The 25,655-nt window shown below is 31.2% G+C and overlaps 11 protein-coding genes and 2 non-coding genes across 13 annotated transcripts; 6 read left to right on the top strand and 7 right to left on the bottom strand. All coding sequences in view use genetic code 12, as the record gives it.

The window, feature by feature from the left end:
• Positions 1-33: 33 nt before the first annotated feature.
• Positions 34-2,070, bottom strand: ACS1 (acetate--CoA ligase 1; the record flags this gene model as incomplete). Its single annotated transcript, XM_064885251.1, has 1 exon — positions 34-2,070. The coding sequence occupies one exon, from the start codon at positions 2,068-2,070 to the stop codon at positions 34-36; it is 2,037 nt and encodes a 678-aa protein (XP_064740442.1).
• A 2,004-nt stretch (positions 2,071-4,074) lies between these two features.
• On the bottom strand, positions 4,075-5,151 carry HEM3 (hydroxymethylbilane synthase; the record flags this gene model as incomplete). The annotated part of the gene is made up of 1 exon (XM_064882935.1): positions 4,075-5,151. The coding sequence occupies one exon, from the start codon at positions 5,149-5,151 to the stop codon at positions 4,075-4,077; it is 1,077 nt and encodes a 358-aa protein (XP_064740441.1).
• A 323-nt stretch (positions 5,152-5,474) lies between these two features.
• On the bottom strand, positions 5,475-8,195 carry FGR29 (Fgr29p). Its single transcript, XM_064885140.1, has one exon. It carries the CDS (start codon positions 8,121-8,123, stop codon positions 5,799-5,801), a length of 2,325 nt encoding a protein of 774 aa, XP_064740440.1. The 5' UTR covers positions 8,124-8,195; the 3' UTR covers positions 5,475-5,798.
• A 1-nt stretch (position 8,196) lies between these two features.
• RAD1 (ssDNA endodeoxyribonuclease) lies at positions 8,197-11,607 on the bottom strand. The gene has a single exon (XM_064885135.1). The coding sequence runs from the start codon at positions 11,570-11,572 to the stop codon at positions 8,549-8,551; it is 3,024 nt and encodes a 1,007-aa protein (XP_064740439.1). The 5' UTR covers positions 11,573-11,607; the 3' UTR covers positions 8,197-8,548.
• NCE4 (Nce4p) lies at positions 11,603-12,283 on the top strand (the record flags this gene model as incomplete). Its single annotated transcript, XM_064882750.1, has 1 exon — positions 11,603-12,283. The coding sequence occupies exon 1, from the start codon at positions 11,717-11,719 to the stop codon at positions 12,281-12,283; it is 567 nt and encodes a 188-aa protein (XP_064740438.1). The 5' UTR covers positions 11,603-11,716.
• On the bottom strand, positions 12,277-14,344 carry RJT21DRAFT_116670 (methylenetetrahydrofolate reductase (NAD(P)H)). The gene has a single exon (XM_064880455.1). The coding sequence runs from the start codon at positions 14,303-14,305 to the stop codon at positions 12,380-12,382; it is 1,926 nt and encodes a 641-aa protein (XP_064740437.1). The 5' UTR covers positions 14,306-14,344; the 3' UTR covers positions 12,277-12,379.
• Positions 14,345-14,508: 164 nt separating this feature from the next.
• Positions 14,509-15,679, bottom strand: RJT21DRAFT_116669 (uncharacterized protein). The gene has a single exon (XM_064880454.1). It carries the CDS (start codon positions 15,471-15,473, stop codon positions 14,658-14,660), a length of 816 nt encoding a protein of 271 aa, XP_064740436.1. The 5' UTR covers positions 15,474-15,679; the 3' UTR covers positions 14,509-14,657.
• A 6-nt stretch (positions 15,680-15,685) lies between these two features.
• Positions 15,686-16,954, top strand: MDH1-3 (malate dehydrogenase). Its single transcript, XM_064880453.1, has one exon. It carries the CDS (start codon positions 15,838-15,840, stop codon positions 16,873-16,875), a length of 1,038 nt encoding a protein of 345 aa, XP_064740435.1. The 5' UTR covers positions 15,686-15,837; the 3' UTR covers positions 16,876-16,954.
• A 795-nt stretch (positions 16,955-17,749) lies between these two features.
• Positions 17,750-17,822, top strand: RJT21DRAFT_t33. The gene has a single exon. It is a non-coding gene; the product is annotated as a tRNA-Arg (tRNA).
• A 5-nt stretch (positions 17,823-17,827) lies between these two features.
• RJT21DRAFT_t34 lies at positions 17,828-17,900 on the top strand. The gene has a single exon. It is a non-coding gene; the product is annotated as a tRNA-Phe (tRNA).
• Positions 17,901-18,422: 522 nt separating this feature from the next.
• Positions 18,423-20,647, top strand: RJT21DRAFT_123557 (uncharacterized protein; the record flags this gene model as incomplete). The annotated part of the gene is made up of 2 exons (XM_064882749.1): positions 18,423-19,191; positions 19,272-20,647. 2 exons carry the CDS (start codon positions 18,423-18,425, stop codon positions 20,513-20,515), a joined length of 2,013 nt encoding a protein of 670 aa, XP_064740434.1. The 3' UTR covers positions 20,516-20,647.
• A 186-nt stretch (positions 20,648-20,833) lies between these two features.
• On the bottom strand, positions 20,834-24,029 carry RJT21DRAFT_100550 (uncharacterized protein). The gene has a single exon (XM_064879713.1). The coding sequence runs from the start codon at positions 23,927-23,929 to the stop codon at positions 20,906-20,908; it is 3,024 nt and encodes a 1,007-aa protein (XP_064740433.1). The 5' UTR covers positions 23,930-24,029; the 3' UTR covers positions 20,834-20,905.
• Positions 24,030-24,367: 338 nt separating this feature from the next.
• RJT21DRAFT_116665 (uroporphyrinogen decarboxylase) lies at positions 24,368-25,652 on the top strand. Its single transcript, XM_064880452.1, has 2 exons — positions 24,368-24,509; positions 24,580-25,652. Exons 1-2 carry the CDS (start codon positions 24,423-24,425, stop codon positions 25,579-25,581), a joined length of 1,089 nt encoding a protein of 362 aa, XP_064740432.1. The 5' UTR covers positions 24,368-24,422; the 3' UTR covers positions 25,582-25,652.
• Positions 25,653-25,655: the final 3 nt, after the last annotated feature.

Below are 25,655 nucleotides of genomic sequence, written 5' to 3'. Positions count from 1 at the left end.
AATAACATACAGACAAATTAGACTGATAGATTTCTAGGCCTTCTTAAGAGAAGCATGAACAACTTGAATGATTTGTTGAACAGCTTGTGGATTAGATAAAGTAGAGATATCACCTAATTGATCTTCTTCACCAGCCAAAACTTTTCTCAAGATTCTTCTCATAATCTTACCAGATCTAGTCTTTGGTAAATCATCTACCAATAAAATAGTCTTTGGAGCAGCAAATGGTCCAATTTCTTTTCTGACAGTTAAGATTAATTCTTTCTTAACAGTATCTAAATCAGCATCTTCAGGAATTTTATCCTTCTTTAAAGATACATAGGCTGCGACAGCTTGACCAGTCAAATCATCAGCATAACCTACAACAGCTGATTCAGCTACTAAATCATGTTCAATCAATGCAGCTTCAATTTCAGCAGTAGATAATCTATGACCAGATACATTAACAACATCATCAACTCTACCTAAAATCCAATAGAATCCATCATTATCTCTAGCAGCTCCATCACCAGAAAAGTAATAGTTTTGATAAGGCTTTAAATAAGTATCAATAAATCTGTTATAATCATTATAAATACCTCTAGCAATTGATGGCCAAGCATTCTTAATAGCAAGAACACCTTCAACATCATTTTGAGATAATTCAGCTCCAGTAGTTGGATCTAAAATAATTGGTTTAATACCAAAGAATGGTAAAGAAGCAGAACCTGGTTTAGTTGGAGTTGTACCAGCTAATGGAGTTAATAAATGAGAACCAGATTCAGTTTGCCAATATGTATCAACAATATGAGCTTTACCTCTACCAATATTATCATTATACCAATGCCAAACTTCAGCTGCAATTGGTTCACCAACTGATCCTAAGGCTCTAAGAGATGATAAATCATATTTTTCAACATATTTGGTACCAGCTCTCTTTAATAATCTTAAAGCAGTTGGTGCAACATAAAATTGATTAACCTTATACTTGTCTACAATTTCCCAATATCTTGAATAATTTGGATAAGCAGGAGTACCTTCAAATACAACGGTAGCTGCACCAGCTAATAATGGACCATAAACAACATAAGTATGACCAGTAATCCAACCAATATCACCAGCAGTGAAAAGAATATCATCTTCATGTACATCAAAAGTATACTTTGTTGATAATACAGCTCCTAATAAATAACCAGCAGTATTATGTTGTACCCCCTTTGGTTTACCAGTAGATCCAGAAGTATATAATAAAAATAATGGATCTTCAGCATTTACAGGAACAGGTGGGAAATAAGGTCCATACTTATTCAATTCATCATGCCACCATAAATCTCTACCAGAATTAAATGGAACATGAGGATTACCAGTTCTTTTAAAGACAATGACATTACGAACTTTAGGACAATCCTTAAGTGCATCATCAACAATCTTTTTAGTTTCAATGGTTTTTCCACCTCTCTTAGATTCATCAGCTGTAATAACAATTCTAGAATCACCATCTAAAATACGATCTTTCAAAGATGTTGATGAGAAACCAGCAAAAACAACTGAATGCATAGCACCAATTCTAACAATGGCTAATAAAGTTACCACTGCTTCTGGAATCATTGGTAAATAAACAGCAACTGAATCACCCTTTTTAACTCCTAATTTAGTTAAAGCTTGAGCTAATTTACTAACTTGTTTTAAAAGTTCACCATAAGTAATAATTCTACCTTGATTTGGTTCATCAGCTTCGTAAATAATAGCTGGCTTATCTGGATTTTTAATAGCCCAACGATCAACAGCATTATAAGAAGCATTCAATTGACCATTAATAAACCAAGCTGGTAAATCTCCATGTTCAAAATCATGTTTTGGATCAACTGGGAAACGAGCTAAATCAAATGGTCTATACCAATCCAAATGCTTTTTGGCTTGATCTCCAAAAAATGCATTTGGATCTTCAATGGATTGTTTATACCACTTTTGATAAGTTTCCAAATCAGGAACATTTGGCTTATTAACCGTTCTTTCAAAGAACCCAGCTGGGGGGTCCTGTTTTTTTTCGTGGTCCAAACTGATGTGGGATTGTTGTGTCGATTCTGGCATGTTTCAACAAAAATCTCCACTATGATTAGTCAATAGTCAATAGTCAATAAATTACCAATATATGAAATTGGACTTAAAAAAGGTAAAAGGGCTTTAAAGTCAAATAATTTAATTAATGTCGGAAGCCAATTGGATACGACAAATACTATAGACTGAAATAGTAAAAAGTTACCTATACGCACTTTATAAGAATAGAAAAGATGACGGGGGATTTTTAATGCAATTTATAGTAGAACCAAAGTAAAAACTAAAATGGTGGAGGTGGTGGAGCTGGTGATAGTTTTTTAGATCCTTTATTTTATTTTATTTTTATTATATTTTTGTTTGTGCTTAATTGAAAGTGTCTGATTACTGCGGACTTTACGATATTTTTTTCTTGATTTTGGCTGAGCCAACAATTTTGTGACGGTTCTGTCCGACACTTTTGTCCAAAAAAAAAGGAGTTTACCCCTCTTAGTGTGGGACAGTCCATTCGTGTCTGGGGTAGCGGCTGTTCTAGTAAAAGTATTCACAATGGATGCGTAACCGTCATATTCCCAACAAACAAGCAAACAAACGAACAAATGAATAATACCAAGTAGACAACTGTCCCACAGCTACGTAACTACGACTATATTCGGTTGATCTAATCCGCGTTTCAGAAGATGGTTATATATAGTTTTAATATAGCGAAAGCTTGTTATTCGGTTAGTCAGGATTGGTAGTAAGTTAGAGTTCATACGGTTGTGTTAGTAGCTGTAGAGTTAAGTTCATACATCCGCTACTAATGATCTCAGTTTTTTTAAAGCCCGTGCTTAATACAAATTAACCAATCGGAGTTTCAGGCACTCATTTGTACTAACGTACGTTTGAAAATTATCAAAAACTCCGAGATATTCGCCTATTTCTATTACAATTCCTAATTAAAATCATGAATTTGGGGGAAAACGTTTCCATCGTTTTAGGTACTGTATGATATCTTGTAAAGTTTTAGTACAACTACGGAGTGTGGTTAAAAAAGTGCTAAGAAATCTGATAGTCGCACTTTCCCCACAAAAATGACAGAAATTATATACGCATATTTCAGACAATTCTCAATCTATAAGCAAATAACTAAATGATCAATAATCTCTTATCTTGAATTGGAAACGTTATTATTAACTTTCGTTAGTGATCGAAGCAATATCGCCAATCACCAATCATCCCTGAACTATAAACTGACTAACTAGTTAAGTCCCAGGTCCTTTAGCCCAAACTGCTTTCGTCGTTTAACATATGCTTTTATATTCAATATTTTTGTATGGTTGTATCCATAAATCAACCCCAAAAACTCTAATTTTATAAACTCATTTGATTTTTTATTGATAAGTTCACCGACATAACTCGGTCTAAAATCAGGCTAAATTTCAAATCAATTACAATTATTTATCTCTGATATTCCTCTGATTAGGCCAGAAAGGGTAATAACGAATGACACTCCCATGAAGAAAAAAATCACTCTTCGTAATACAACCAAACTCGTATGACTTCTAAACTCCACAAAAACTCCGGTTTGTCCCTATTCCTTGACTAAACTATTCCTAACATCCCGAAACACCGCAGAGATTTCAACGTACTCCGAACTAACTGTAAAATTATTATTTATTTTACGTGTGGTCCTACATCCATGTCTCCGAGAATTTCAACTCCGAGATTTACGTATAACAATATATTTTATTTTCTGACTCCATAGTTTTTACCGTAATTGGCCAATCCTATGCAATATGTAAAGTTCCTTATAATTTGCTAATAGGGTTTTGATTTTCGTTTTCTATTGCCGGTCCGACCCATATCGGCTTGATTTGGCCGATCTGTACTTCTACAAGAGAAATACAACGTTCTTGACAGTTGTCGATAATTAAATAGTAGTTCGTATAATTACAATTGGGAGAAAGTGATATATACAAAGAAGATAATTAATGAATGATACGAAAACTAATAATATGGTACAATATAGTACAAAATAGAATGTATAAATTAATTTTTTTAAGCTTGAATCTCTGATGCCAGATTTAAAGTCAGAGTCAGATTCAGAATCAGAGGAATTGAAATAGGTGGTTGATTAATTCTTTCATAATCTATAACATCTAAAATCTCCTTTGCTCCTTTGGCGATCAATCTATCACCTAAATCATGCCCCAACTTTTCGCAATCTTGACGATCTGTTATAACTGCCTCTATTTCATCTTCAACCGACTTTTTCCCATCTGGACTAACAATAATAGCTTTCAATTTCAAAGTATGGCTGGATTCATCATATGAACTTTCTACTCCCAATGGTACTGAACATCCTCCTTCCAAATATCTCATTAATCCCCTTTCTGCAAAACAACATAATGTCGTTGGAATGTGTTCTATTTTACTCAATATACTTAATATTTTTTCATCTTTACTTCTGATCTCAACTCCTAATGCTCCTTGTCCAACAGCATAGTACATATCTGGAGCATTCAAGTATTCCGTAATTCTACTACCTAATCCGACTCTAATTAAACCAGCAGCTGCTAACAAAAGACAAGCATAATGAGGTTTACCTTCTGCAGGATGATCCAATTTGTTTAATCTAGTTTGAAGATTACCTCTCACTGATTCGAATCTTAAATGGGGATAATTCTTAGTTAATTGTGCTGATCTTCTAACAGAAGATGTTCCCACCACAGCTCCTGCCGGTAAATCCTTTAACGATTTAAAAGTTGATCCTTCTGGCATAACAACTGCATCTCTTGGATCTTCTCTTTCCAAAATACATCCAAGTTCAAATTCGTCCGGTAAATTTGTAGGCATATCTTTTAAACTATGAACAATCAAATCCAATTGTGGGAAAGGATCTACGGCTTCCAAAAGTAAGATCTCCAACTCTTTTGTCCAGAGTGACTTTCCACCAAATGAATATAATGGTTTACTTTGAATTTTATCTCCTAATGTACTTAATGCCAATATAGAACAATTTATATCTGGGAATGCTTTTTCGATTTCTGCCTTTACGATTTCGGACTGAACTACGGCAAGCTTGGATTTCCTTCCACCAATTTGAATATGATTGGTTTTTGATGATACACTCATATTTGTATTAATATATGCAATAAATGATGATAATTATAATAATGATGATGTTTATACTATGTATATGAAATAAGTAGCCGTCTTATATTAATGGCTCTTTGTTTGAATGAAGTAAAAACTGGTGTTTTTTAATAAATAAATATAAATTACTTTAAATAAAATCAAACTCTCTCCCACAACAAATATATACAAGAAGAAAATAATCAACCAAGTTGATATGGAGAAAGCTGACTATAATTGAAATGAAATTGATACTGGTCGTATAATATCACAAGTCAATTTTTCAAAGAAATTTTTTTTTCCCAGTGATTCAAGATCGTATGCGGCCCCAATGTTAAGGTTCTCGATAGAACAAATGACTCTTAACGACAATGGTATAAAAGAATGAGTATACCTACTAGAGTTGGTCTGCAAAGGTGCTACAGTTTTCAGAGCGATTTAAGTAGATTTATATAATGTTCATATGATTTTTTACTATCTTGCATTATATGACTTAAAACTTCGTCGAGCCAATCATCACAATACAAAAAGTAAGCGGTCGGATTGCCTAATTAGGCAAAGACTTCCTCTAAGGTTTTTTGACATAAATTTCCGATACAAAATAATTATGAGAAATAATAAATGTTTATATTTTGCAGTCATATATATTAGTATGTATCATCTGACTCAAAGCTACCATCGCTGCTGATTTTGTCTGTGTCAGACCCATTGTCTTCTTCGTAGTGTGGGCCATCATCATCGTCAAAGTCTTGATCATATGGTCGCGGCTCTTCTATTGTAGCCGCATCTGATTGTATCAGATCAATATCATCTAGAGATTGCTCATCAATGTCGTATATTCCATCCTGATTTTGAGGCAGTTGTCGTGGCAGGCCAATAGTTTGTGGTAACGAATGTGGTTGGAATACTACATTTGTTTCGTAGTAATCAGTTGGAAGTTCATTCTGAACTACAACAGATTCCATATCGTTAATTTCTCGAAGATTATTCAACAATAACATCTCTAAATTCTTCAATCTATTCAATATTTCCATAGATGATTTCTTTTGGAATGCTCGATTAGGTGCTTTCATGCTATTATTAGTTTTTGTCCTTTCTATGCTTCTTGACAAATTGGATACGTTATTATTACTCCCATACTTTTTATTGAGCAACTCATCTATAAATGTAGAGTCTGTAGATGCACTACGATAATTACCTCCTAATGTACTGATTGACTGAACTTGGTTTAATTTAGGTGTTGTCAACATTTGGGGTTGTTTATTACTATATCTTCTCTTGAATTGTGAAGGAGTTCTTCTCGATTTCTGAATTAATAAACTTTCTTCATCATAATTCTCTTGAATTGAAAGGTAATCCAAGTCATAATCATCTTTATTTAAAAATGTGAAATGTTTTAATTCATTATTGTTTAAAATAATACTTGGTTTGTAACTCAATTTTGATAACATTAGTTCATAAATAAAGATCACGATGATAATTGGTAATTTGAATATATTTAAAATTACTGAACCAAACCCTTTATTGTTATTTAGCTTTGCCATTTTGAAATATAAGATAAGGTTAATAGATTTGAAGTAGTTGAATTCTTCTTGATTATTATCATTGACTTTTGAAAAAATTTGTCCTAAAACAATAGCTAAAATAGTCCCAATTATAAATTGAATTAAAAATAAATATCCCATTTGAATGATTTTCCCTAAGGTATTATAATTATCCCAATTATTCCAAACCGATGGAGTGAACCCGAAGAAAATCTTTGTCATATCAAACATTATATCATAATTGGAACGGTTTTTCGATAAAGAAATAAAACTAAAATAAAATCCACTGATTAATGTTATAAAGAAGCATATCAATCCAATCAAATTAAACATCATTCGATTAAATGATACAATAATAAGATTGAAAAAACGATAATTATTGAACATTGATAAGATTCGAGGGACCAACACAATTGAAATAACGCTAAATAAATCATCGAAGTAGTCCAGTTTGATGACTTTTAGGATAAATGCAGTGTCAATAAGTAAAATTAATATGAAATCAATATAGTTCCAAATTATCATATTGAAGTATTTCATTTCAATATTTATGAGTTTAATTATAAACTCTAGATTGAAATTGAATCCCATTAACCAGAACACTATTTCAGCACTTGTGACTAGGATATCTTGGAAATCACTAACAATCTTTTTCTTATTTAATATGATGAAGAAATATAATGCCATGAAACAAGTTAACTTTAAATTAATTACTATGGATTGGTACTTTGGAACAATGTTAGATCTTTTGATGACGTTCTTAAAGGATATTTTGTTGAATTTATAATTAACTATGTCATGATTGAATAATCCATTTTCGTCATCATTCTCATTGTATGTGCTGTTGGAATTTCCTACTGAATTATTATCACTAATATCTATTAACTCTCCCTTATAAAATCTATCAAGTATCCTTACAATAATGGGTTGTGATAAAAATCTTTTGGAATTACTTAACACACCTAATTCTAAAGTATTGAAATTATCTGAATTCATAGGTTTCATAAATAATAATTTGATTCTGTTATATGATTTATATTCTCGTAGCATTCTAATAGCCAAAAGTTCGCATACATTTGCCTTAGTGATTAATAACTCAAATAAAATCAAATTATTTTCAGATTGAATGAGAAACTCATATCTAATAAGAAGTAATATGAATACTACATAGTTGGATACTTTATTAGAATCATCACTATACTTGTTGTTTCTATTACTGTCAACGATTTTGTTTTCTGAAAATTTGATGGTTGATTCAATCAATGGCTTTATTAATGTTGAATATATTTCAGGAGTTTTTAATTGTTCATATTTCAAACTGAGTGTGACTTTCTTATTTACGAGTTTCTGAATGCAAAAGTACAAGTATTTGAATTCTACTGGATATGCGTGGTTAGTTTGACTAACATTGAAATCCCGAATTCTCATAGCTCAATTGATGGCCATAATAAATAAGTAAAAAAGTGATGTGGATACTTTATAATTTTGAACTTTTACTTTTGGGAATCTTTTTATTTTATATTCCAGAATACAATTTAGCTCATTTCTAGTTGCCAAGTGATCATCCTCAGTTTCATGATCGTTTGGAATGCAGTGAAACTTTCCATCTACTCGAGTCATCTCAACCCCCCCAAAAATATTTTAGCAGCTTCTCACCACCCCGTAAAAATATCCTCATTTCGCAATTTGTAAACAAACATAATTAATGTGTCATTTCCTATTTAGGCAATCGATCACAGATTACTTATAAAGAACTTCTATTTTTCATAATGTACATATGATAGATTGCAAATGACAACCATATTAGGGTAATTAGCAACCGTATCTACTACTATCTATATACTAAGCCATATTTAATGTATCTTTTGATTAATAAAATTATAAACCTTTTTTCCATTCTCTTCCCCCAATAATTGTACAAATTGATCTCTGGTTAATTTAACCATTTCTTCAATACTTTTAACTTTCTGAATAATTAAGTGATAATTAAGACTATTTATTCCTGGAATATTCTGAATAAAATCAATAGGATCTTCATTAAATACTGGTGGTCCACCATCTTCTGTTGTAACTTCTTTATTTACTCCTTTATCTATAGCCATTCCAACATCTGGTTCTTCTTGATTTGCCTTCAATTTCAAGAATATTTGTGCAGTTTCATACGGTGAAGAAGACCAGATAATTTTTAATTTAGGAAAGGCAATCAATAACAGTAGTAACTTACTTTGAATACTTTGTTGCAAAGCTTGATTGACTGTAGGATTAATAGTAGTACTACTTCTCTGATATCTAGATTCTGAAAATGGTTCAAGTGAAAACGACTTATTTTCATCAAACTCTATTAATAGAGTAGGTAATTCATAATATCTGAACATTTGTTCACATTGAGTATACAATCTTCCACTCTTAAAACTGGAAATAAGATCAGGAATAGCCTTTCTTTCCACACAAATCTTAGGAGAAACAATATAATCACCTACAGTTATCATACAGGGAACAACCGTTATTCCTGACCGATACAAAAGGTTTGGTAAGGAAGATCTAAATTCTCTCACATCCACCACAACTCTAAATTCATCAGATTCACTTCTGAAATTAGCACCTCCTGCTATTCTAGTATTTACTAGTCTTGTCCTATCAATTTGAAATTTGTAATTGTCCTGAGCAGTTTCAAAACGTTTACTTAAATTGGCCTTTTCCCGAATCAATTTCGTGAAGGCCTCTTTTTCCTTCTTGATTCTTAACAAAAACTTTTGCTCTTCTACGGATCCTTCATAGAATAACAAATATGCTCTTGCTGGATTATCATGATTTATTGCTTGAAAACTTTCCACTCGCCTTATAAATGAAATATTGGGCTCATACATTATAATATGAGAGGGAGAAATCTCTTGCAAGAAGGCATCAGACGATTTCTCATTATAACTCTCAATAAATATCTCATCGTCCTTAGATATAAATTCAAAATTAGGTTCTTCGGGAGTATAGAAGAAACCTCCACCTTCAGAAGTTTCTAAAACGGATACTTCTTCTATTTCTTCTTCTATTTGATCCTCAAAGTTTTCTTCGTCACTTTCAACTTGTATGACTTCTTCCATTTTTTCCAAGATTTCATCATTGACTTGAAGTGATTTAGTATCTCCAGCATATAACTTTTCCACTCTTGCAGTTGCTGAAGCACCACGAGTTCTTCTTCGTTTGCTAGTGGGCTGATCGTTTCTGGAGAAAGTCTTTGATGTACTCAATTCTTCTTTATTTTCTTCTTGCTCCTCACTATTGATCTCATCGTTGATTTGTTTTACTCTTTCTGTAAGTTTAATCCAGTCTGGTAGTTCCTGTAATTTCTGCAACATAAATCTTTTGAAAGTATATCTTCTTCTACCAAAGTGATCCTTCTCCTCTCTCATAAATTCAAGTAACTGACTTAATTGTTTAACTGTTGTAGGACTATTACACATGATTAGAACTGGGCCCTGGTGAGGATTTAAGGATTTTTCATGTTGAATATCATCAAGTAATAATCCAAGCTCATGCCATTTGGGTAACTCTTCAGACTCATATTTCCCATTACCTGTTTCAAATAATGCTCTCTCTTTAGCATAATTGATAATAGTATTGGCTTCTGGTAAACTTAACCATGGACTACCGGTAACATGCATACCAATATTATTAACTAGTTTTAAATTCAGTGATAAGATTCCATCTACTCTTTGATGAAAACTAACAGAATCCAAGCTGACTAAATCTGTTATTAATTCTACAAGAGTACTAATATCATACACTAATTGTTTAGCAGTATAAGTCAATCTATGCCATTGTGTTTCTACTGTTCCTCTTATTATTCTAACAAAGTCTGCATCATGAACATTTTCCATATCCCAATATTCATTAACAAGCTCGGGAACATGTCTCTTGAGTTCATACAAACATGCTTGAACACAAGAAAGTAAAGCTTGTTGGATTTTATTCATTTTATAAGTTGGTTTAGCATGAATTTCAGTAACTATTCTTGAGGTTGCTCTAGCCTTTGTTTTTGCAGTTAATGATGTTGTTACATCTAAATGAAATCGAGGCCATAGAAATGTATTAGAAACTCTTAATATCCTTAATTTAGTCTCAAGTGGAGAAAATCCTGTAAACGATTCAGGTTCATCCGTTATAGCTTTTATAAATCCCCAATCATTTTTGTCTCGATATAGATTGATGATAAATGCATCATTTGAAGTTTCTCTTATCTTTTCTGCATGGAATACATATAAACCAGTTACATCGTCAGGAGATATTAATCCTGATAATAAATCAACTACCAATACTCGAGAAGATACCGATATTATACCACCTTTAAGATATAAATTCTTTCTTATAGTCTGTGATTCACCAGTAATGACTTCAAATGGTAAATCATTCTCATCATCTAACCATTGTAATTCCATGATATCTTCTTTCAATCGTAATAATTCTTCTTCTCGACAATTTAGAACAAATATCAAAGCTTTCTTTTCTATCAGTTTTTGACCATTATGCTGTAGACTAACAAATGGAGAGCTTAACGCGTGCAATACGTTAGCTGAAACCAATTCATATCCTAAACCTCGTCCCAAAATTAAAAGGCCATCTTGACTCAATAAATCTTCGACTATTTCCTGTAAATACTTTAAGGGTAATGAACTATTAATTTCTCGTGCTGGATATATGGGGGTTACTTCTGGTTCAAATCGTACTGGTATAGATTGTTCATTGTCGTTATCATTATAATTATCATTATCATTATCATCATGGTCTCTAGCTACAAACAATTGAGAAGTACTACTCCCTTCTTCTCTACTTAATGTTGGACCCTCATGAGCATTTATATCATCATCTACAAATAGTGACATGGATATATATTATATGGTGAATAGCAATTACTGGGGTAATGAAAAAAAAATTGGATGCTGATATCTGAGGACTAATTAAATTTATGCGAGCTCATCTTATCCATCTACAACTACAACTAATTACTATCTACAGTATTTGAGAAAATGGATATAACGAGTGGATCCAGTAGTGTGTTCAAGCCCGCGGATTATGCTAAAGTGCCGGATCTGAAAGTGAGCACGAACATATTGTTCAATGTAATTCATATTGAGAATATCGCCGTATCCAGGTTAAGTCAATTAGAAGATTGGAGAGAGTATGAAGATCCTAGTAAGATTGCTGTAGATAGAATTAATCAATCAAGGAGAATTATTCGTGAAATACTGTTAGAGGATGATCAAAGTTCAATGATATATCAACCAATAGAAACTTATAAGCTATTGCTACGAGATTTTTCAAATAATTACTGTTACGCGTATGAGAAGGAACCGCTTCGATTCCTTCGTGAATCACAATCACAGACTAGAACTTTAACTCCACTAAAAATCCAATTAGGTGGTAGACTTCGAGTATTATCTGGTGCTAAAGTTATTAATGGAGTTATATATCTTGATAATGGTCATTGTCAATATTTAGGATTACAAAATCAAGATCAAGATTTAATAGACAATTTAAATACTGGTCTAGTACTACGAAATATTGAAATATTAAGAGCTGAATTAGATAGTTAACTGTATATATATGTGTATGTATGTATATTACTTAATTTAATTGACGGGAACTTTTGATGTTTTATGTTAAATTTAAAGCTTCCATCGAATCCATAGTTATTCATCTAAAAGGATATTCCAAAGAGCACTTTCATCAGTAAAATCATGATGAATAAAACTTACCAATACATAATTCTCGTAGATATTGTTTAATAACTCATATGATTTAGAATTCTTTTTATAACATCTAGCCCATTCTAACCATAAATGGAATGCTTCCTCATTCCAGGCTTTGAATGATTCATAATCAATGATGGTAGGTTGTAAGACTTCCTTATGAGGGAATACTCCCCATGTTATAGCATTCTTAGTATTATGATTTAATTCAAGGTTAGATGAAATATTTCCATGACGATCTCCTTGATAATATGTGATTATCCTTTCATCAAAATGATTCTTTAATTTAGGATGAACAACTTGTTCCCATTGCTCTCTTGGAATAAAGAGTTCAACAAATGCCTTTTGATATATTATTCCATTACTTGGACCCCAACCAAATATATTATCAGATGATTTACATCCATTTACTGCTGGTTGAGATGCCAGAGAGAACCATCCTTTATTATTTAATTCAAATAATTCTTCTTGAATTAAAGCAGTTTCTGGTGATAACGAGTTATCAGCCCAAGGTATAACATCAATTCTACCTGATAAATAATCTACAAACACTTTAGAAAGTTCAGTTGTTGTTTCTGGAGTACCCCATTTAATAGATGCTTCTTCATGTGAATGAATCTTTAAATTTGGACCATAACCATCAATTTCACCATAAGCAGGAGAATTGGAATCACCAAATCTACCATTTGGGAAATCATCCCAAGTAGCATCTTTACCTAAAGCTCCCTTACCGGTACTAATATCTAATAATACCTTTTTATCATTAATAAGACTTTTACCTATAATTGCCTTTTGAGCAGATGATGGTTCAGCCAATCCATTCTCATTAAGAATTGAAGATCTTCTTCTTTTAGTAATCTTTGGAATTACTCGATCATTCTCAATATCATCATCTGAATCTGATAAGATAGCATCATCTCTTGTAATATTATTAGTAGGTAATTCCATTATTGGACGTAATACTTTAGATTTATCAATAATTGAGGCCACAGCTTTCTCTAAATTCAAAGAATAAAAGTGATACCCCTTAATTCGACCATTAGTTTTAGTATTAATATTATCAATTATATCAGTTAAAATATCTACCCCTAAATTTTTTACAGCATCATCATCATTAATTGAATTTTGAAGTTTTTCAAATATTTCTGGAGGAATAGTTGCATGAGATAATTTACTAGCTCTAGTAAATACTTTATATGTAGTGATAGGCATTAAACCTGGAATTAAGGTAATATTCTTTAATTGAGGATAAGATGCTAATAATTGTTCATAAGCAATAAATTTCTCGGAATCATAAAACAATTGAGTTATGATAAAATCGGCACCAGCTTCAATTTTTTCAATTAAATAAGGTATATCTTTATTAGGATCTTGGAATGAAGTATCTGAACCGTCAACATGACCTTCAGGATATCCTGCTACTCCAACACAAAAATAGTCACCATATTCTTGTTTAATATATTTGACTAAGTCAACAGCCCCATTAAAGTCACAATTAGGAGTCCAATATTCTTCAGCTCGTGGTGGATCACCTCTTAATGCTAATATATTTCTTATACCATTTTCTTTAGCTTTCTTTAACGCTTCATCTATGATTTCTTTATTAGTATTAGTACAAGTTAAATGTAATACAGTAGTCAATCCCAAATCATTTTGGAATGTAGCAGCTAAATCTAATGATTTAACACTAGTAGATCCTCCAGCTCCCCATGTAACAGTAACAAAAAGAGGATTGAGAGCCAGCATACGATTCAATCTAGCTAACAAATTCCTCAATCCAGAATCGGTCTTGGGAGGAAAGAACTCAAAGGAAATAAATTTATCATTGGGACCCAACGACTGAATCTTCTCCTTAACAGTAGCCATTGTGGTTATTGATATCTTTTTATAGGATAGTACGGTAACTTTAAGGTTTTATTATATGTCAATTATATGTAGTATTGATGGGGGAGGGTGGGTGAAAAATTGAGCGGAGCGTAGTTTCACGTGACTTCGACTTAACTTAATATTAGAACTATACTTCTGACTCCGATGACTATCAGGTACAGGTACAGGTACCTGAAATACTATTACAATTAATGATACCTATATTAATACTATTAATACTATTAAGAGGTTCTAATTTACATAAGAAAGATAACATAGATGGTTATACATATATATATTTATATAAATAATAATTACAGTGTAGAAAACTTTTGGATTCTTCTCTTCTCTTCTAAACTGCACTATATTCGCCTCTATTATGATTGCCCGTAAATTTTTCAATGATTTCTCGACTAAAACTAGGTAATCCCTTTAGTAAATCAAGGAAATTATCCAATACTTCTCTTAAAGCCGTTGAAAAATCAATGGCATTCCCCTTATTATACTGAAACCATGCTCCTCCAATAATATAAATACTTAAGAATAAGACTAAGAAAATAAAAATCCATGTAAACCAACCCCATGATTCTCCATTATCAGGTCTTTGTTCTCCTCCTCCTGGTGAAGGTTTCTTTTTATCTGCATCACTAGTAATACATGCTGCCTTAGTTACCATTGTGGCTTGTAAAAGTTTATTATTCCATCCGGTTATAACAAAGGTATCTAATAAATCCTTTGATTCATTACCCTTAGGACATGAGAATTTCAATTCTGCATCGATTAAATCATCTCCCCAATTGGCTCCAGTATATTTTATAGTTACACCTATATCATCACCACTGGTAGTTGGTACATAAGTCTTTTGTAAATTAGAGTTGAATCCTACAACTTCATATATCTTTGGATTTTTAGGATCATTTTCAAATATTACTGAAGTAACTCCACAAATGTCAGAATTCTTAGGACAATTTTCAACATCTTCATTAATCGATTGACAAATTCCAAAACTCCAAGTGACACTAGTCAGAGTGGGTGGTGTACTCTTATGAGTAGTGACTGAATGGATACCCTTAATAGATTCAAAATTGAACTGTGATAACTCATCAACTGAACAGTCTATAGCAGCTACAGAGCCTAATGCAAGTAAAAATGTAATTAAGGATCTCATTGGTATCTTTATCTTAACTTGTCTTATCTATACTATGTCCCAACTTAAAGTGATGTGAATATATTTGGTAGTGAGTAAGGGTCATAGAAATGTCATTTCGACAAAGTCACGTTTTGTACGCATGACTCTATGAGCGTGACCAAAAGTCACGATTCCCTTCGGGCTAAAAAAAAGTCATTTGCTCTCCACTTTATTCATAACCCGAGGAACGTAATGACTTCATGTGACTACCTCCCAATATCGGATATTGCAAATATGGAAACTTCCAGATTATATATATTCCACAATTAACTAAAATTTTGAAAAGTTTATCAGTTCTATCTATTATTATTATATTTAGTATCATAAATCTCATTATTTAATCATGGTTAAAGTTACAGTCTGTGGTGCTGCCGGAGGTATTGGTCAACCATTATCATTATTATTAAAATTAAATCCTCAAGTTACAGAATTAGCATTATTTGATATTGTTAATGCTAAAGGTGTGGCTGCTGATTTATCTCATATTAATACTCCAGCAGTTGTTACTGGTTATCAACCAGCCAATAAAGAAGATAAGACTGCTGTAGTTGAATCTTTAAGGGGTACTGATTTAGTTATTATTCCTGCTGGGGTTCCAAGAAAACCAGGAATGACTAGAGCAGATTTATTTAATATTAATGCTTCAATTATAAGAGATCTTGTGGCCAACATTGGTAGAACTGCTCCAAATGCTGCTATTTTAATTATTTCTAATCCTGTTAATTCCACTGTACCAATTGCAGCTGAAGTACTTAAGAAATTAGGAGTCTTTAACCCAAAGAAATTATTTGGAGTTACAACATTAGATTCTGTTAGAGCAGAAACTTTCCTTGCAGATTTATTAAATGTTAGTCCTGGATCATTACAAGGCAGAATTTCTGTTATCGGTGGTCATTCTGGTGATACTATTGTACCTTTAATTAATGCTAGTCCTGAAGTTGCTAGAAAAGTATCCAACTTAACTACTGATCAATATAATAAATTCATAAACCGTGTTCAATATGGTGGTGATGAAGTCGTAAAGGCAAAGAATGGTGCTGGATCTGCTACTTTGTCTATGGCTTATGCTGGTTACAGATTTGCAGAAAATGTTTTAGCCTCATTGGCAGGTAAAGAATCTACAGCTGCAATTCCAGACTCATCTTATATTTATTTACCAGGTATTCCAGGTGGAAAGGAATTATCAACTAAATACTTAAAAGGTGTAGACTTTTTCTCTGTTCCAGTAGTTTTGGAACAAGGTCAAATTAAGTCATTTATTAATCCTTTTGAAATCTTGAAGGTTACTGAAGGTGAAACTAAATTGGTACAAGTCGCATTAGAGGGTTTAGCAAAATCTATCGATCAAGGTACTGCTTTCGTTACTGCGTCAAAGTTATAGACTGATTTTTTTTATTTATTTATTACTTAATTAATTAAATATTTATATGAAATACTTAAACGGAGATTTGAATTGTGGATGTTGTAGAGCATTTGTAGATACTTTAATATGTTAGTTGAAAATTTGTTTTGTCAAAATATTTGCATATGCTGGAAAGTTGCAACTTTGCCGCGAAAAAACCTTTTAATTTTCATTTGGTAGCCCTAAATAACAATAAACTGAACTATATGTGCAAAAGAAACCTTTAATACAAGAATTTATATTATTATCACTAATGACAATGATATTGGAAAAGGACTAAATACATATACAGTAAAACTTCCATATTTATTCTATCAATATTGGGTGAACTCACTTTCATATGCATCGTTTCCTTCAAATAATTCCAAAAACATTTGTAAGAAACTTTCAACAAGTGAAAGAGATTGAGAGAAAATAGAAATATGAAAAATAGAGATTAAAATGGTCAGATTTATAAAGATAAAGTCAATTTAACTGTAATTATGCACCACATTTTTTTTTTTCCGTAGCAACACGGAAAACAAAAAATATATGTATTCTCACTATACACGATATACAATTATATATAGAGTGAATAAATACTTGCAAAATTTTTGAGAGAAACTAGTAACTAGTGAAAACTCTCAGCGAGATATTCTTATTGGACATAGTGTGTAGATAATAAAGTAGATAGATTTATAAGGATGAAGACAAATATGATACCCAATTTTTAATAAGTGGGATGTATCCCCCTCGGACCGGGATCAGACATTTTTTCAATATACACGTGATCAAAATATGGTGACTTTCACGTGAAAGTCACGTGATAACGACACTCTCGCACAAAGCAAGCATATTTTATTTCATACAAGACGCCTGCGTAGCGTAATGGTTAACGCGTTTGACTTCTAATCAAAAGATTCCGGGTTCGACTCCCGGCGTGGGTTCTCTTGCGGCTTTAGCTCAGTTGGGAGAGCGTCAGACTGAAGATCTGAAGGTCCTGTGTTCGATCCACAGAAATCGCATTTTTTTTTGCATCCAGTTCATATTAAAGATAGAATTATATTAAGGTAAATGTACGTTAGTAATTGAAGCCCTATTAACTAAACCCAAGTACTGATATCGATTTAATTTTTTAGATACTTCTTTTTAGGGTAATATATAATATATAACAAACCTTAAAAGTACTCTGAAACATGCAGCTCATTTCCCTATACTAAAAAAGGAGTTCTTTTTCAAGAAAGAGGTAAAAAGAGACGAAGGGCCAATCCATTAAGAATTGAGACATATATAAATGGCCAAGCAGAATGTATTGTGTATGGGCAAATTGATTTTGCAATTTGGAAACAATAAGACAACTGTATGCAGGTGCTGCAAAAAAGAATTTGCAAGTCTTATATATTCTTGTACCTAATAGAAGTATCCTAAAGTTGTGGTAAATATTTTAGAAACTATATTAATCAATTGATATATGAGGATACTTTGATAAACTTCAAGAAAATCCTATAACATTCTTTGAGATATTTAGAGATTAGACACCAACCAAAATGGAGAATCAAAATTACATGTCAGAGTATATCAGACCGGAGTTGATAGTAACATCAATGGAATTTTACGTTAGGATTAATCAAACAGACCAAAGTTATGACCTTTTTGATAACAAGAATGAAAAGGTTAAATTATTACCAGCATGGGAAGAAGTACGTGAATTAATTGAGAATTGCAATATATTAGATCCACATCAAAAAATGCTACATGTTAATCGATTAAAACTTGGCTTGTCATTATCATTATTTCATTATATTCCCTTCAAACCAGATGAAGAGTTCATCTTAGATCAAGAGTATATTTCTGCACTTGAATATATCGAAGACTTGAAAATGATCAGAAATAGTCTTCGTTATGTAATTTGCAAGGTTTTAGCCTTTACAATGCCACTTGAAAATCTCTTAAATTTATCAATCTTGTTCAAGATTCAGTTTCCTTTATTCACAAGTCAGCCGGTACCAACAGGAACATCAGAAAGATTGAATTGGAATTTTCTTAGTTCAAGAAAAGAAATTCAACATTATTGTGAGTTTCATCCAACAGTAAAAGTGTTAGATTTGGAAAAGATAATATCATCAGGAAGAATTTCAATTCCAATGAGTATTCTTAACAGTTTTGAGATTCAAATTCCACGATTAGATGCCTCAGCCGTTGCTTCAGAAAGAAATATTCTGGATAGATTAAAATCACTTTGTTTTGATCCAGTTGCGGATTTACTTCTCACCCAACTAGAATCAGCTCGGTTAAGTACTGAAGAGTCTTTGGAAAGTTTTTCTAGGCCCGATTATATTATCTGTGGTATTAAAGGCAATTTTGAATATATATTACCTATTGAAATTAAAAAAAAGGAATTGAATTTGCCTACCGTAATAGATCAAATCAAGATTCAGATTTATTTATACAATTAATTAATCAATGTCTCTTTGAAATGATGTTCAATAAATCAAACTATGGAATCGCCATTGATGGAACTCACGTATTATTAATTAGAATTGAAAGTAGTTGTCGGCAATTGCGTTCAAAAAAGTTATCATTTAAACGTGAAGGTGTAGTAACGAATATAACGTGTGAAGTCGCCTGTATCCCTCATCTGACTGGAGAGTATAATTTATGTTCTTTGATTGCTGTTTTTGCTAATAGTTACTTTAATGAAACAAATGAGAAAATCATTGTTTCGATTGAAACATTGAAAGAATCATCAAAACTTTCGGATAAAGATATTAAACAAGAACAAGAACGTAGATATAAAATGATGAAAGAAATTGGGACGTCTTCATTAGATATATTTACCGAATCTGGTGATTGGTACTTTTATAAGAAAACAATATTCAAAGTACCCAAACAATACATGACAGAAGTACTAAAGCTAGAAATAAAATATTCAATGCTAAATTCATCAATGATTGGAGAAATCAAAAACATACATAGAGACAGCTCCAGATTTTCAAAGGTGTACCAAGTAAAGCTTACAGATGAAAGAAGTCCATTCAATGGAGAAACAATGTTTTTGAAGGTCTTTGATGGAGTTTCTGGATCTGAGATTAATAAGCTAACTCGTTATCACCAGTTTTTTGGGACTTTAAGCGTTGTCTTCAGCATGTTCCTCAGAGAAATAGCTTCTTATACTAATTTAAGAAATGAACTTCCTTGTGGTTTGTATGAGCCTAGGCCACTGTCTGCTAATGCAAAGAATTATGTTCCTTATATGTATAGTTATGGGTATGTTGATTTGAAAAGTGAAAATATTAGAGGCTTTTATATTCTTTCTGAATATATAAATAGTGATTTCCAATTTGCCAACGTTGAATCACTATTAGAAGAGGCTACTCTAATTAGTGATGAATTAAAAGAAGCTGGCATTATTCATGGAGATATACATAAAGATAATCTACTTTTCGACAAGTATAGATTAAAACTTATGATAATCGACTTTGGATTATCTCATATCCACAAATTCAAAATTGATAATCGAGTCAATTTACAAAGTGATGAAAAGGCCTTCAAAAAACAAGCAACCACATTAAACGAAGTTATTAAACAGATAATTTCTGAATATGGATTAGATCGTAAACGGAAACGAATTTTAGTATAAGATAATTCTGATATTCTTGCTTAAGGTAATTTTGCCATATTATTATATAACCTAAATTCTTTGCTTTTATAGAACCAATTACAAGTTATTCTTCTATAACTATAACTCTAATTTTTATATTTAGTTAATTCCACATATATCTTTCTAAATCGATATTACTTCAAACTATTATTATAGGAATATACTATCGGAACAATAACAAACTATCTTCTAGAAATATCTTAAAAAGCAACAGCATACCTTTCATAAATGGGATATTGAATTAATACTGAAATCAAAAAATGATACGTCAAAACCAATGCTTACAAATGAATATTTTCATTTTCAATATGAATAAAAATATATTAAATAATACATAAATAATTAGAGAAACAATTAAGAAAATGTTGATTAAACTTGGAAAGATTTGGTAATAGACACTAATCCTCTTTCATAATTAGCAAAAGTAACATAGTTTGGGGTATAATGTAATAATTCATCATATGCTGGAATTGAACTTAAAACTCCTTGATCAGTTGCTAAAGGTGCTAAATCAGCCCAATAACAAATAGCAGTAATTGATAATTTACTTTCCGAAGTATCTTCTGCCAAATTAGGAACCCATTGAATACCAATATGATAATCTTTATCCCAAGATAATTTATTTAATTGAATTTGATTAATTCCTGCAAGATCTTTATATATATAATTTCCATTAGAATCAGTTGAGAATCCTTCTGGAATAGCTTTAGTATTTATATCACTATTAGAAAGATTAGATTTAGGTTTGTCATTATAGACAATAACAGTTTTAACAGGTACATCTTTATAAGCTGATGATTGTGAAGAACTAGTTACCCCTTTATTGAAATTTAAAATACACATTCTATTTTCTTTTGTTTTAACTTTAAATTCTCCGACAAGATATCCAAATGGATGATCACTACCTGATGATGAATTCTTCAAGATCTCTACTTCCAATAATTCACCATAATTTGTTACTCCATCAATTAAATTAGGAGAAAGAGTACTCTTATATGAACATATTTGATTACCATCAGTAGTAGCAGTACAATTCAATACTTCATGAGATTCTTTAAGAGAAGGAATATCAGCAAGAACATCATCTATTGGAGTTCCCTTACGTCCTACCACATTAACATAACTATCCAAGCCTTGATCTAAGTAGATTGATTGAACAAATCTTAATTTAAGAGGATTCAATTGATCGAATGGATTTGTAACTGCAACAAAAAAGGTTCCTGATGCAACTATAGCAATTAAAGCTAAGACAATAATTCTATTCAATTTGAATACAAATGGTAAGAAAGGAATTGACCATGCAATTGAAAAAATAACAATAAATTTATAGATCAAGTATTCAGCTGCTAATGATTCTTGTATAGATTTCTTAATTCCTTCAAGAATTAAATAACCTGAATTATAAATAATTAATGATGAAAAGGGAACTATAATTAAAAATTGTAAAGACCAATCATAACTAAAGAATTTCTTTAAAGTTTCATGTCCAGCAAATAAATCTTCTTCAGGATTTAAAAGTGAAGATGATGTCAGGGAAATTCTAATATCACCATCATGGAAATCAGTACCATAATTAACTTCATCATTATGTAAAAGAGGTTGAGATTCACTGATAGTTCCTTCAATAATAGTTGGTCTTTTAGAAGATTTTAAACTCCATCCAATAAATCCAAATATTGACCCAATAGCTTGTAAAATATATAAGAATAAGAATGGGAATTCACCAGTATGATCATTACCAATTTCATTATTTGAAAGTTTAATTGTTGACCATATTAAAACAATGGCATAAACAATAGATATTTCCCAAATAACTATTAATTTCTCATCATGATTAATAACTTTATAACTATTTAAAGCATTAAACAAATTAAGGAAAATATAATTTGATAATAAAAAGAGAGAAGAATAAGTTATTAATAATAATTCTGAACCTGAATTTGGAAGAAATTCATTATATTCAATAGTCTTTAAAACAGCTCCATGGACAACAAAGAATGATGCAACTATTGATAAAGGAAATTTAATAATATTAAGGAATGTTACTTTCCAAACCTTTTTATAATTAAAAATAATTAAAAAGAACGGTATTTCAATAATTGGAATAATAAGTAATGTTACCACATTAACAATTAAAATTTGTGAAATTGGGAAAGCAAAGAAATAATTTAAAAAGCTAGTATAGGAAGCAAATTCATGACTATAAATTGAAGTTTCATTATTCAAATATTCATTATCTAAATCAATTTGTTGATTAGTAATAGTTTCAGTAAAATCTAAAGAATTTGCAAGCATATGCCATAATGATTTAATATTAACATTTTTAATATTATCACTACCGGTATGATAAATATCTCTTGGTTTGAAAAAGGCAAGATCAAGACCTCTAATAGATCCCTTTTCTTTATAAACTTTATAATCAGTTTCACTATGAATTAAATGATTATTAAAACCTTCTTGAAAGATTGAAGTACCGTATGGATATCTTACACTTTTAAAATATTTAAGTATACCATAATCTGTACCTCTAAATAATATAGCTTTACCACCAGCTCCAGTTCCTTCAAGATTTAAGAAATATTTAATTTGTTTAAACCATGGATGAGATAAGAAAGATGTTGCACCATAAAGACCAAATTCTTCATTATTATTAAAATTAAAAATAATTGTTCTTTCAGGTTGATTAGTTGAAGATTGAGAATAATAATATAAAACTCCTAATAAACTTGCAATACCCATTCCATCATCAGTTACTCCAAAACTTGAAGGTACAGCATCATAATGAGCACTAAGTAAAAATGCTGGTAATTCTTCATTAGAACCATTAATTCTAACTACTAAATTATTACTTTCATAATATGATACTGAACTAAATTCTGATGAAGATCGAGTATTAAATAATATATTATTAGTACCATTTAAATCATTATCATATTCAATATAATTTTTATGTTTAATAACATTTAATATTTGATTTTCAAGATAATCATGAACATAATCATTACTTTTTGATCCATAAGTATGTTCATATTTGGCAATATGTTGTAAATCTAACCAAGCTTGTTGTAAGATTAATATCTCATCTTTATTAGTAGGTAAAGATACAGAATATTCTAAACTATTATCATACCATGATAATAAGAATGTGAACAACAAAGATAATACTACAAATGATGTTAATGTGGTTTTACGATACCCAAATACTGACCTAATAAACCTAACAAATATATTGGTTGAAGTTGGACTTGAGTTCAATGGGCCATGAGATGGTGAGACTTGATGATGCTGCTGCTGCTGCTGTTGTTGCTGCTGCTGCTTATTCAAGGTTGCACTGGTACCATTGGTGACTACACTTCCAGCCCCAGACTGAATAAGACCGTCAGTTTCTGACATGACCACTTTTACTGTTTGTTAATTGCAATTGACGGTTTATTACTAGTACCAGTAATTAATTCCTAATTAGGCCAAATGCATGCCATGCCTGGCTCCGGACCTGTCAATTTCTTTACTCAGGAACACGACCTTCTCGCACCCCACCCCCTCTGTGTGATAAAACTTAACTACTATGATAGCGACTGATTGAGAGTTACATAAATAAGTACTTAATCATTACTGACTAAATTAATAAGTTCCATCACTAAATCTAAACGAGCTATACGATAAACAAATAAACTTAAATTTACTCTTCATTATAAAGGAAACAGAGTTTATAATTAAGCAAATAAGAAACTTTTTACCTAATTAGACTAACTAAAAGAAAATCCGCACGTGATCCATACCGGTGCTGAAAATTTTCAGATACGGCCCCACTACCAATTATAGTTGCGAAGTAAAATCTATATAATATTAAATTAGTAGTAATAATTCATATATAAAGTCATACATAATGTCCGAATTTGCTCCTTTGAAGAATGACTTAATTCTTCGAGCTGCAAAGGGTGAAAAAGTCGAAAGACCACCTATTTGGATAATGGTAAGTAAAAAAATTAATAGTATAATAAACTACTGATGAGTTACTAACTTATACCTTTTTTTTATTATAGAGACAAGCAGGTCGTTATCTTCCGGAATATCATGTGGCTAAAGGTAATAGAGATTTCTTTGAAACTTGTCGTGATGCTGAAATTGCTTCAGAAATTACTATTCAACCAATTGAACATTTTAATGGTTTAATTGATGCTGCAATTATTTTTAGTGATATCTTAGTTATACCTCAAGCTATGGGATTTGAAATTGAAATGATTGAAGGAAAAGGTCCAGTATTTGTTTCTCCATTAAGAGATCCTCAAGATTTATCTAGAGTTATTTATAAGCCAGATATTAAAAAAAGTTTAGATTGGGCATTTAAATCAATTACTTTAACTAGACATAAATTACAAGGTAGAGTTCCATTATTAGGATTTGTTGGAGCTCCTTGGACACTTTTAGTATATATGACAGAAGGTCAAGGTTCAAAAATGTTTAGATTTGTTAAGGAATGGATATATAAATATGAAAAGGAAACTCATGAATTATTACAAGCAATTACTGATGCATGTATTGAATTCTTAGCTCAACAAGTAGTTGCAGGAGCTCAAATGTTACAAGTATTTGATTCTTGGGCTGGTGAACTTGGACCAAATGAATTTAATGAATTTTCACTTCCTTATTTAAAACAAATTGCTGAAAAATTACCAAAGAGACTTGAAGAATTAAATGTTAAAGAAAAAATCCCATTAACTGTATTTGCTAAGGGTGCTTGGTATGCCTTGGATGATTTATGTGAATCTGGTTATGATACTGTTTCATTAGATTGGTTATATAAACCAGAAGATGCAGTAAAAATTGTTAATGGTAGAAGAATTACTTTACAAGGTAATTTAGATCCTGGGATCATATATGGATCAGATGAAGTTATAAGTAAAAAAGTTAAAACTATGATTAAAGGTTTTGGAGGAGGAAAACAAAACTATATAATTAATTTTGGTCATGGAACTCATCCATTCATGAAGCCAGAAAAGATTGAACACTTTTTAAAAGAATGTCATAAATATGGCTCACAATAAGTACATAGAACATTTTAATATATTATATGTTAATATCTAGTTTATGTAGTATATAATTAGTAACCTATCCCTGT

The sequence above is a fragment of the Scheffersomyces amazonensis genome, assembly GCF_036850825.1.
Source record: "Scheffersomyces amazonensis strain UFMG-HMD-26.3 chromosome Unknown RJT21scaffold_1, whole genome shotgun sequence".
NCBI classification, from domain to species: Eukaryota; Fungi; Ascomycota; class Pichiomycetes; order Serinales; family Debaryomycetaceae; genus Scheffersomyces; species Scheffersomyces amazonensis.
This window is presented reverse-complemented; position numbering and strand designations above follow the sequence as displayed.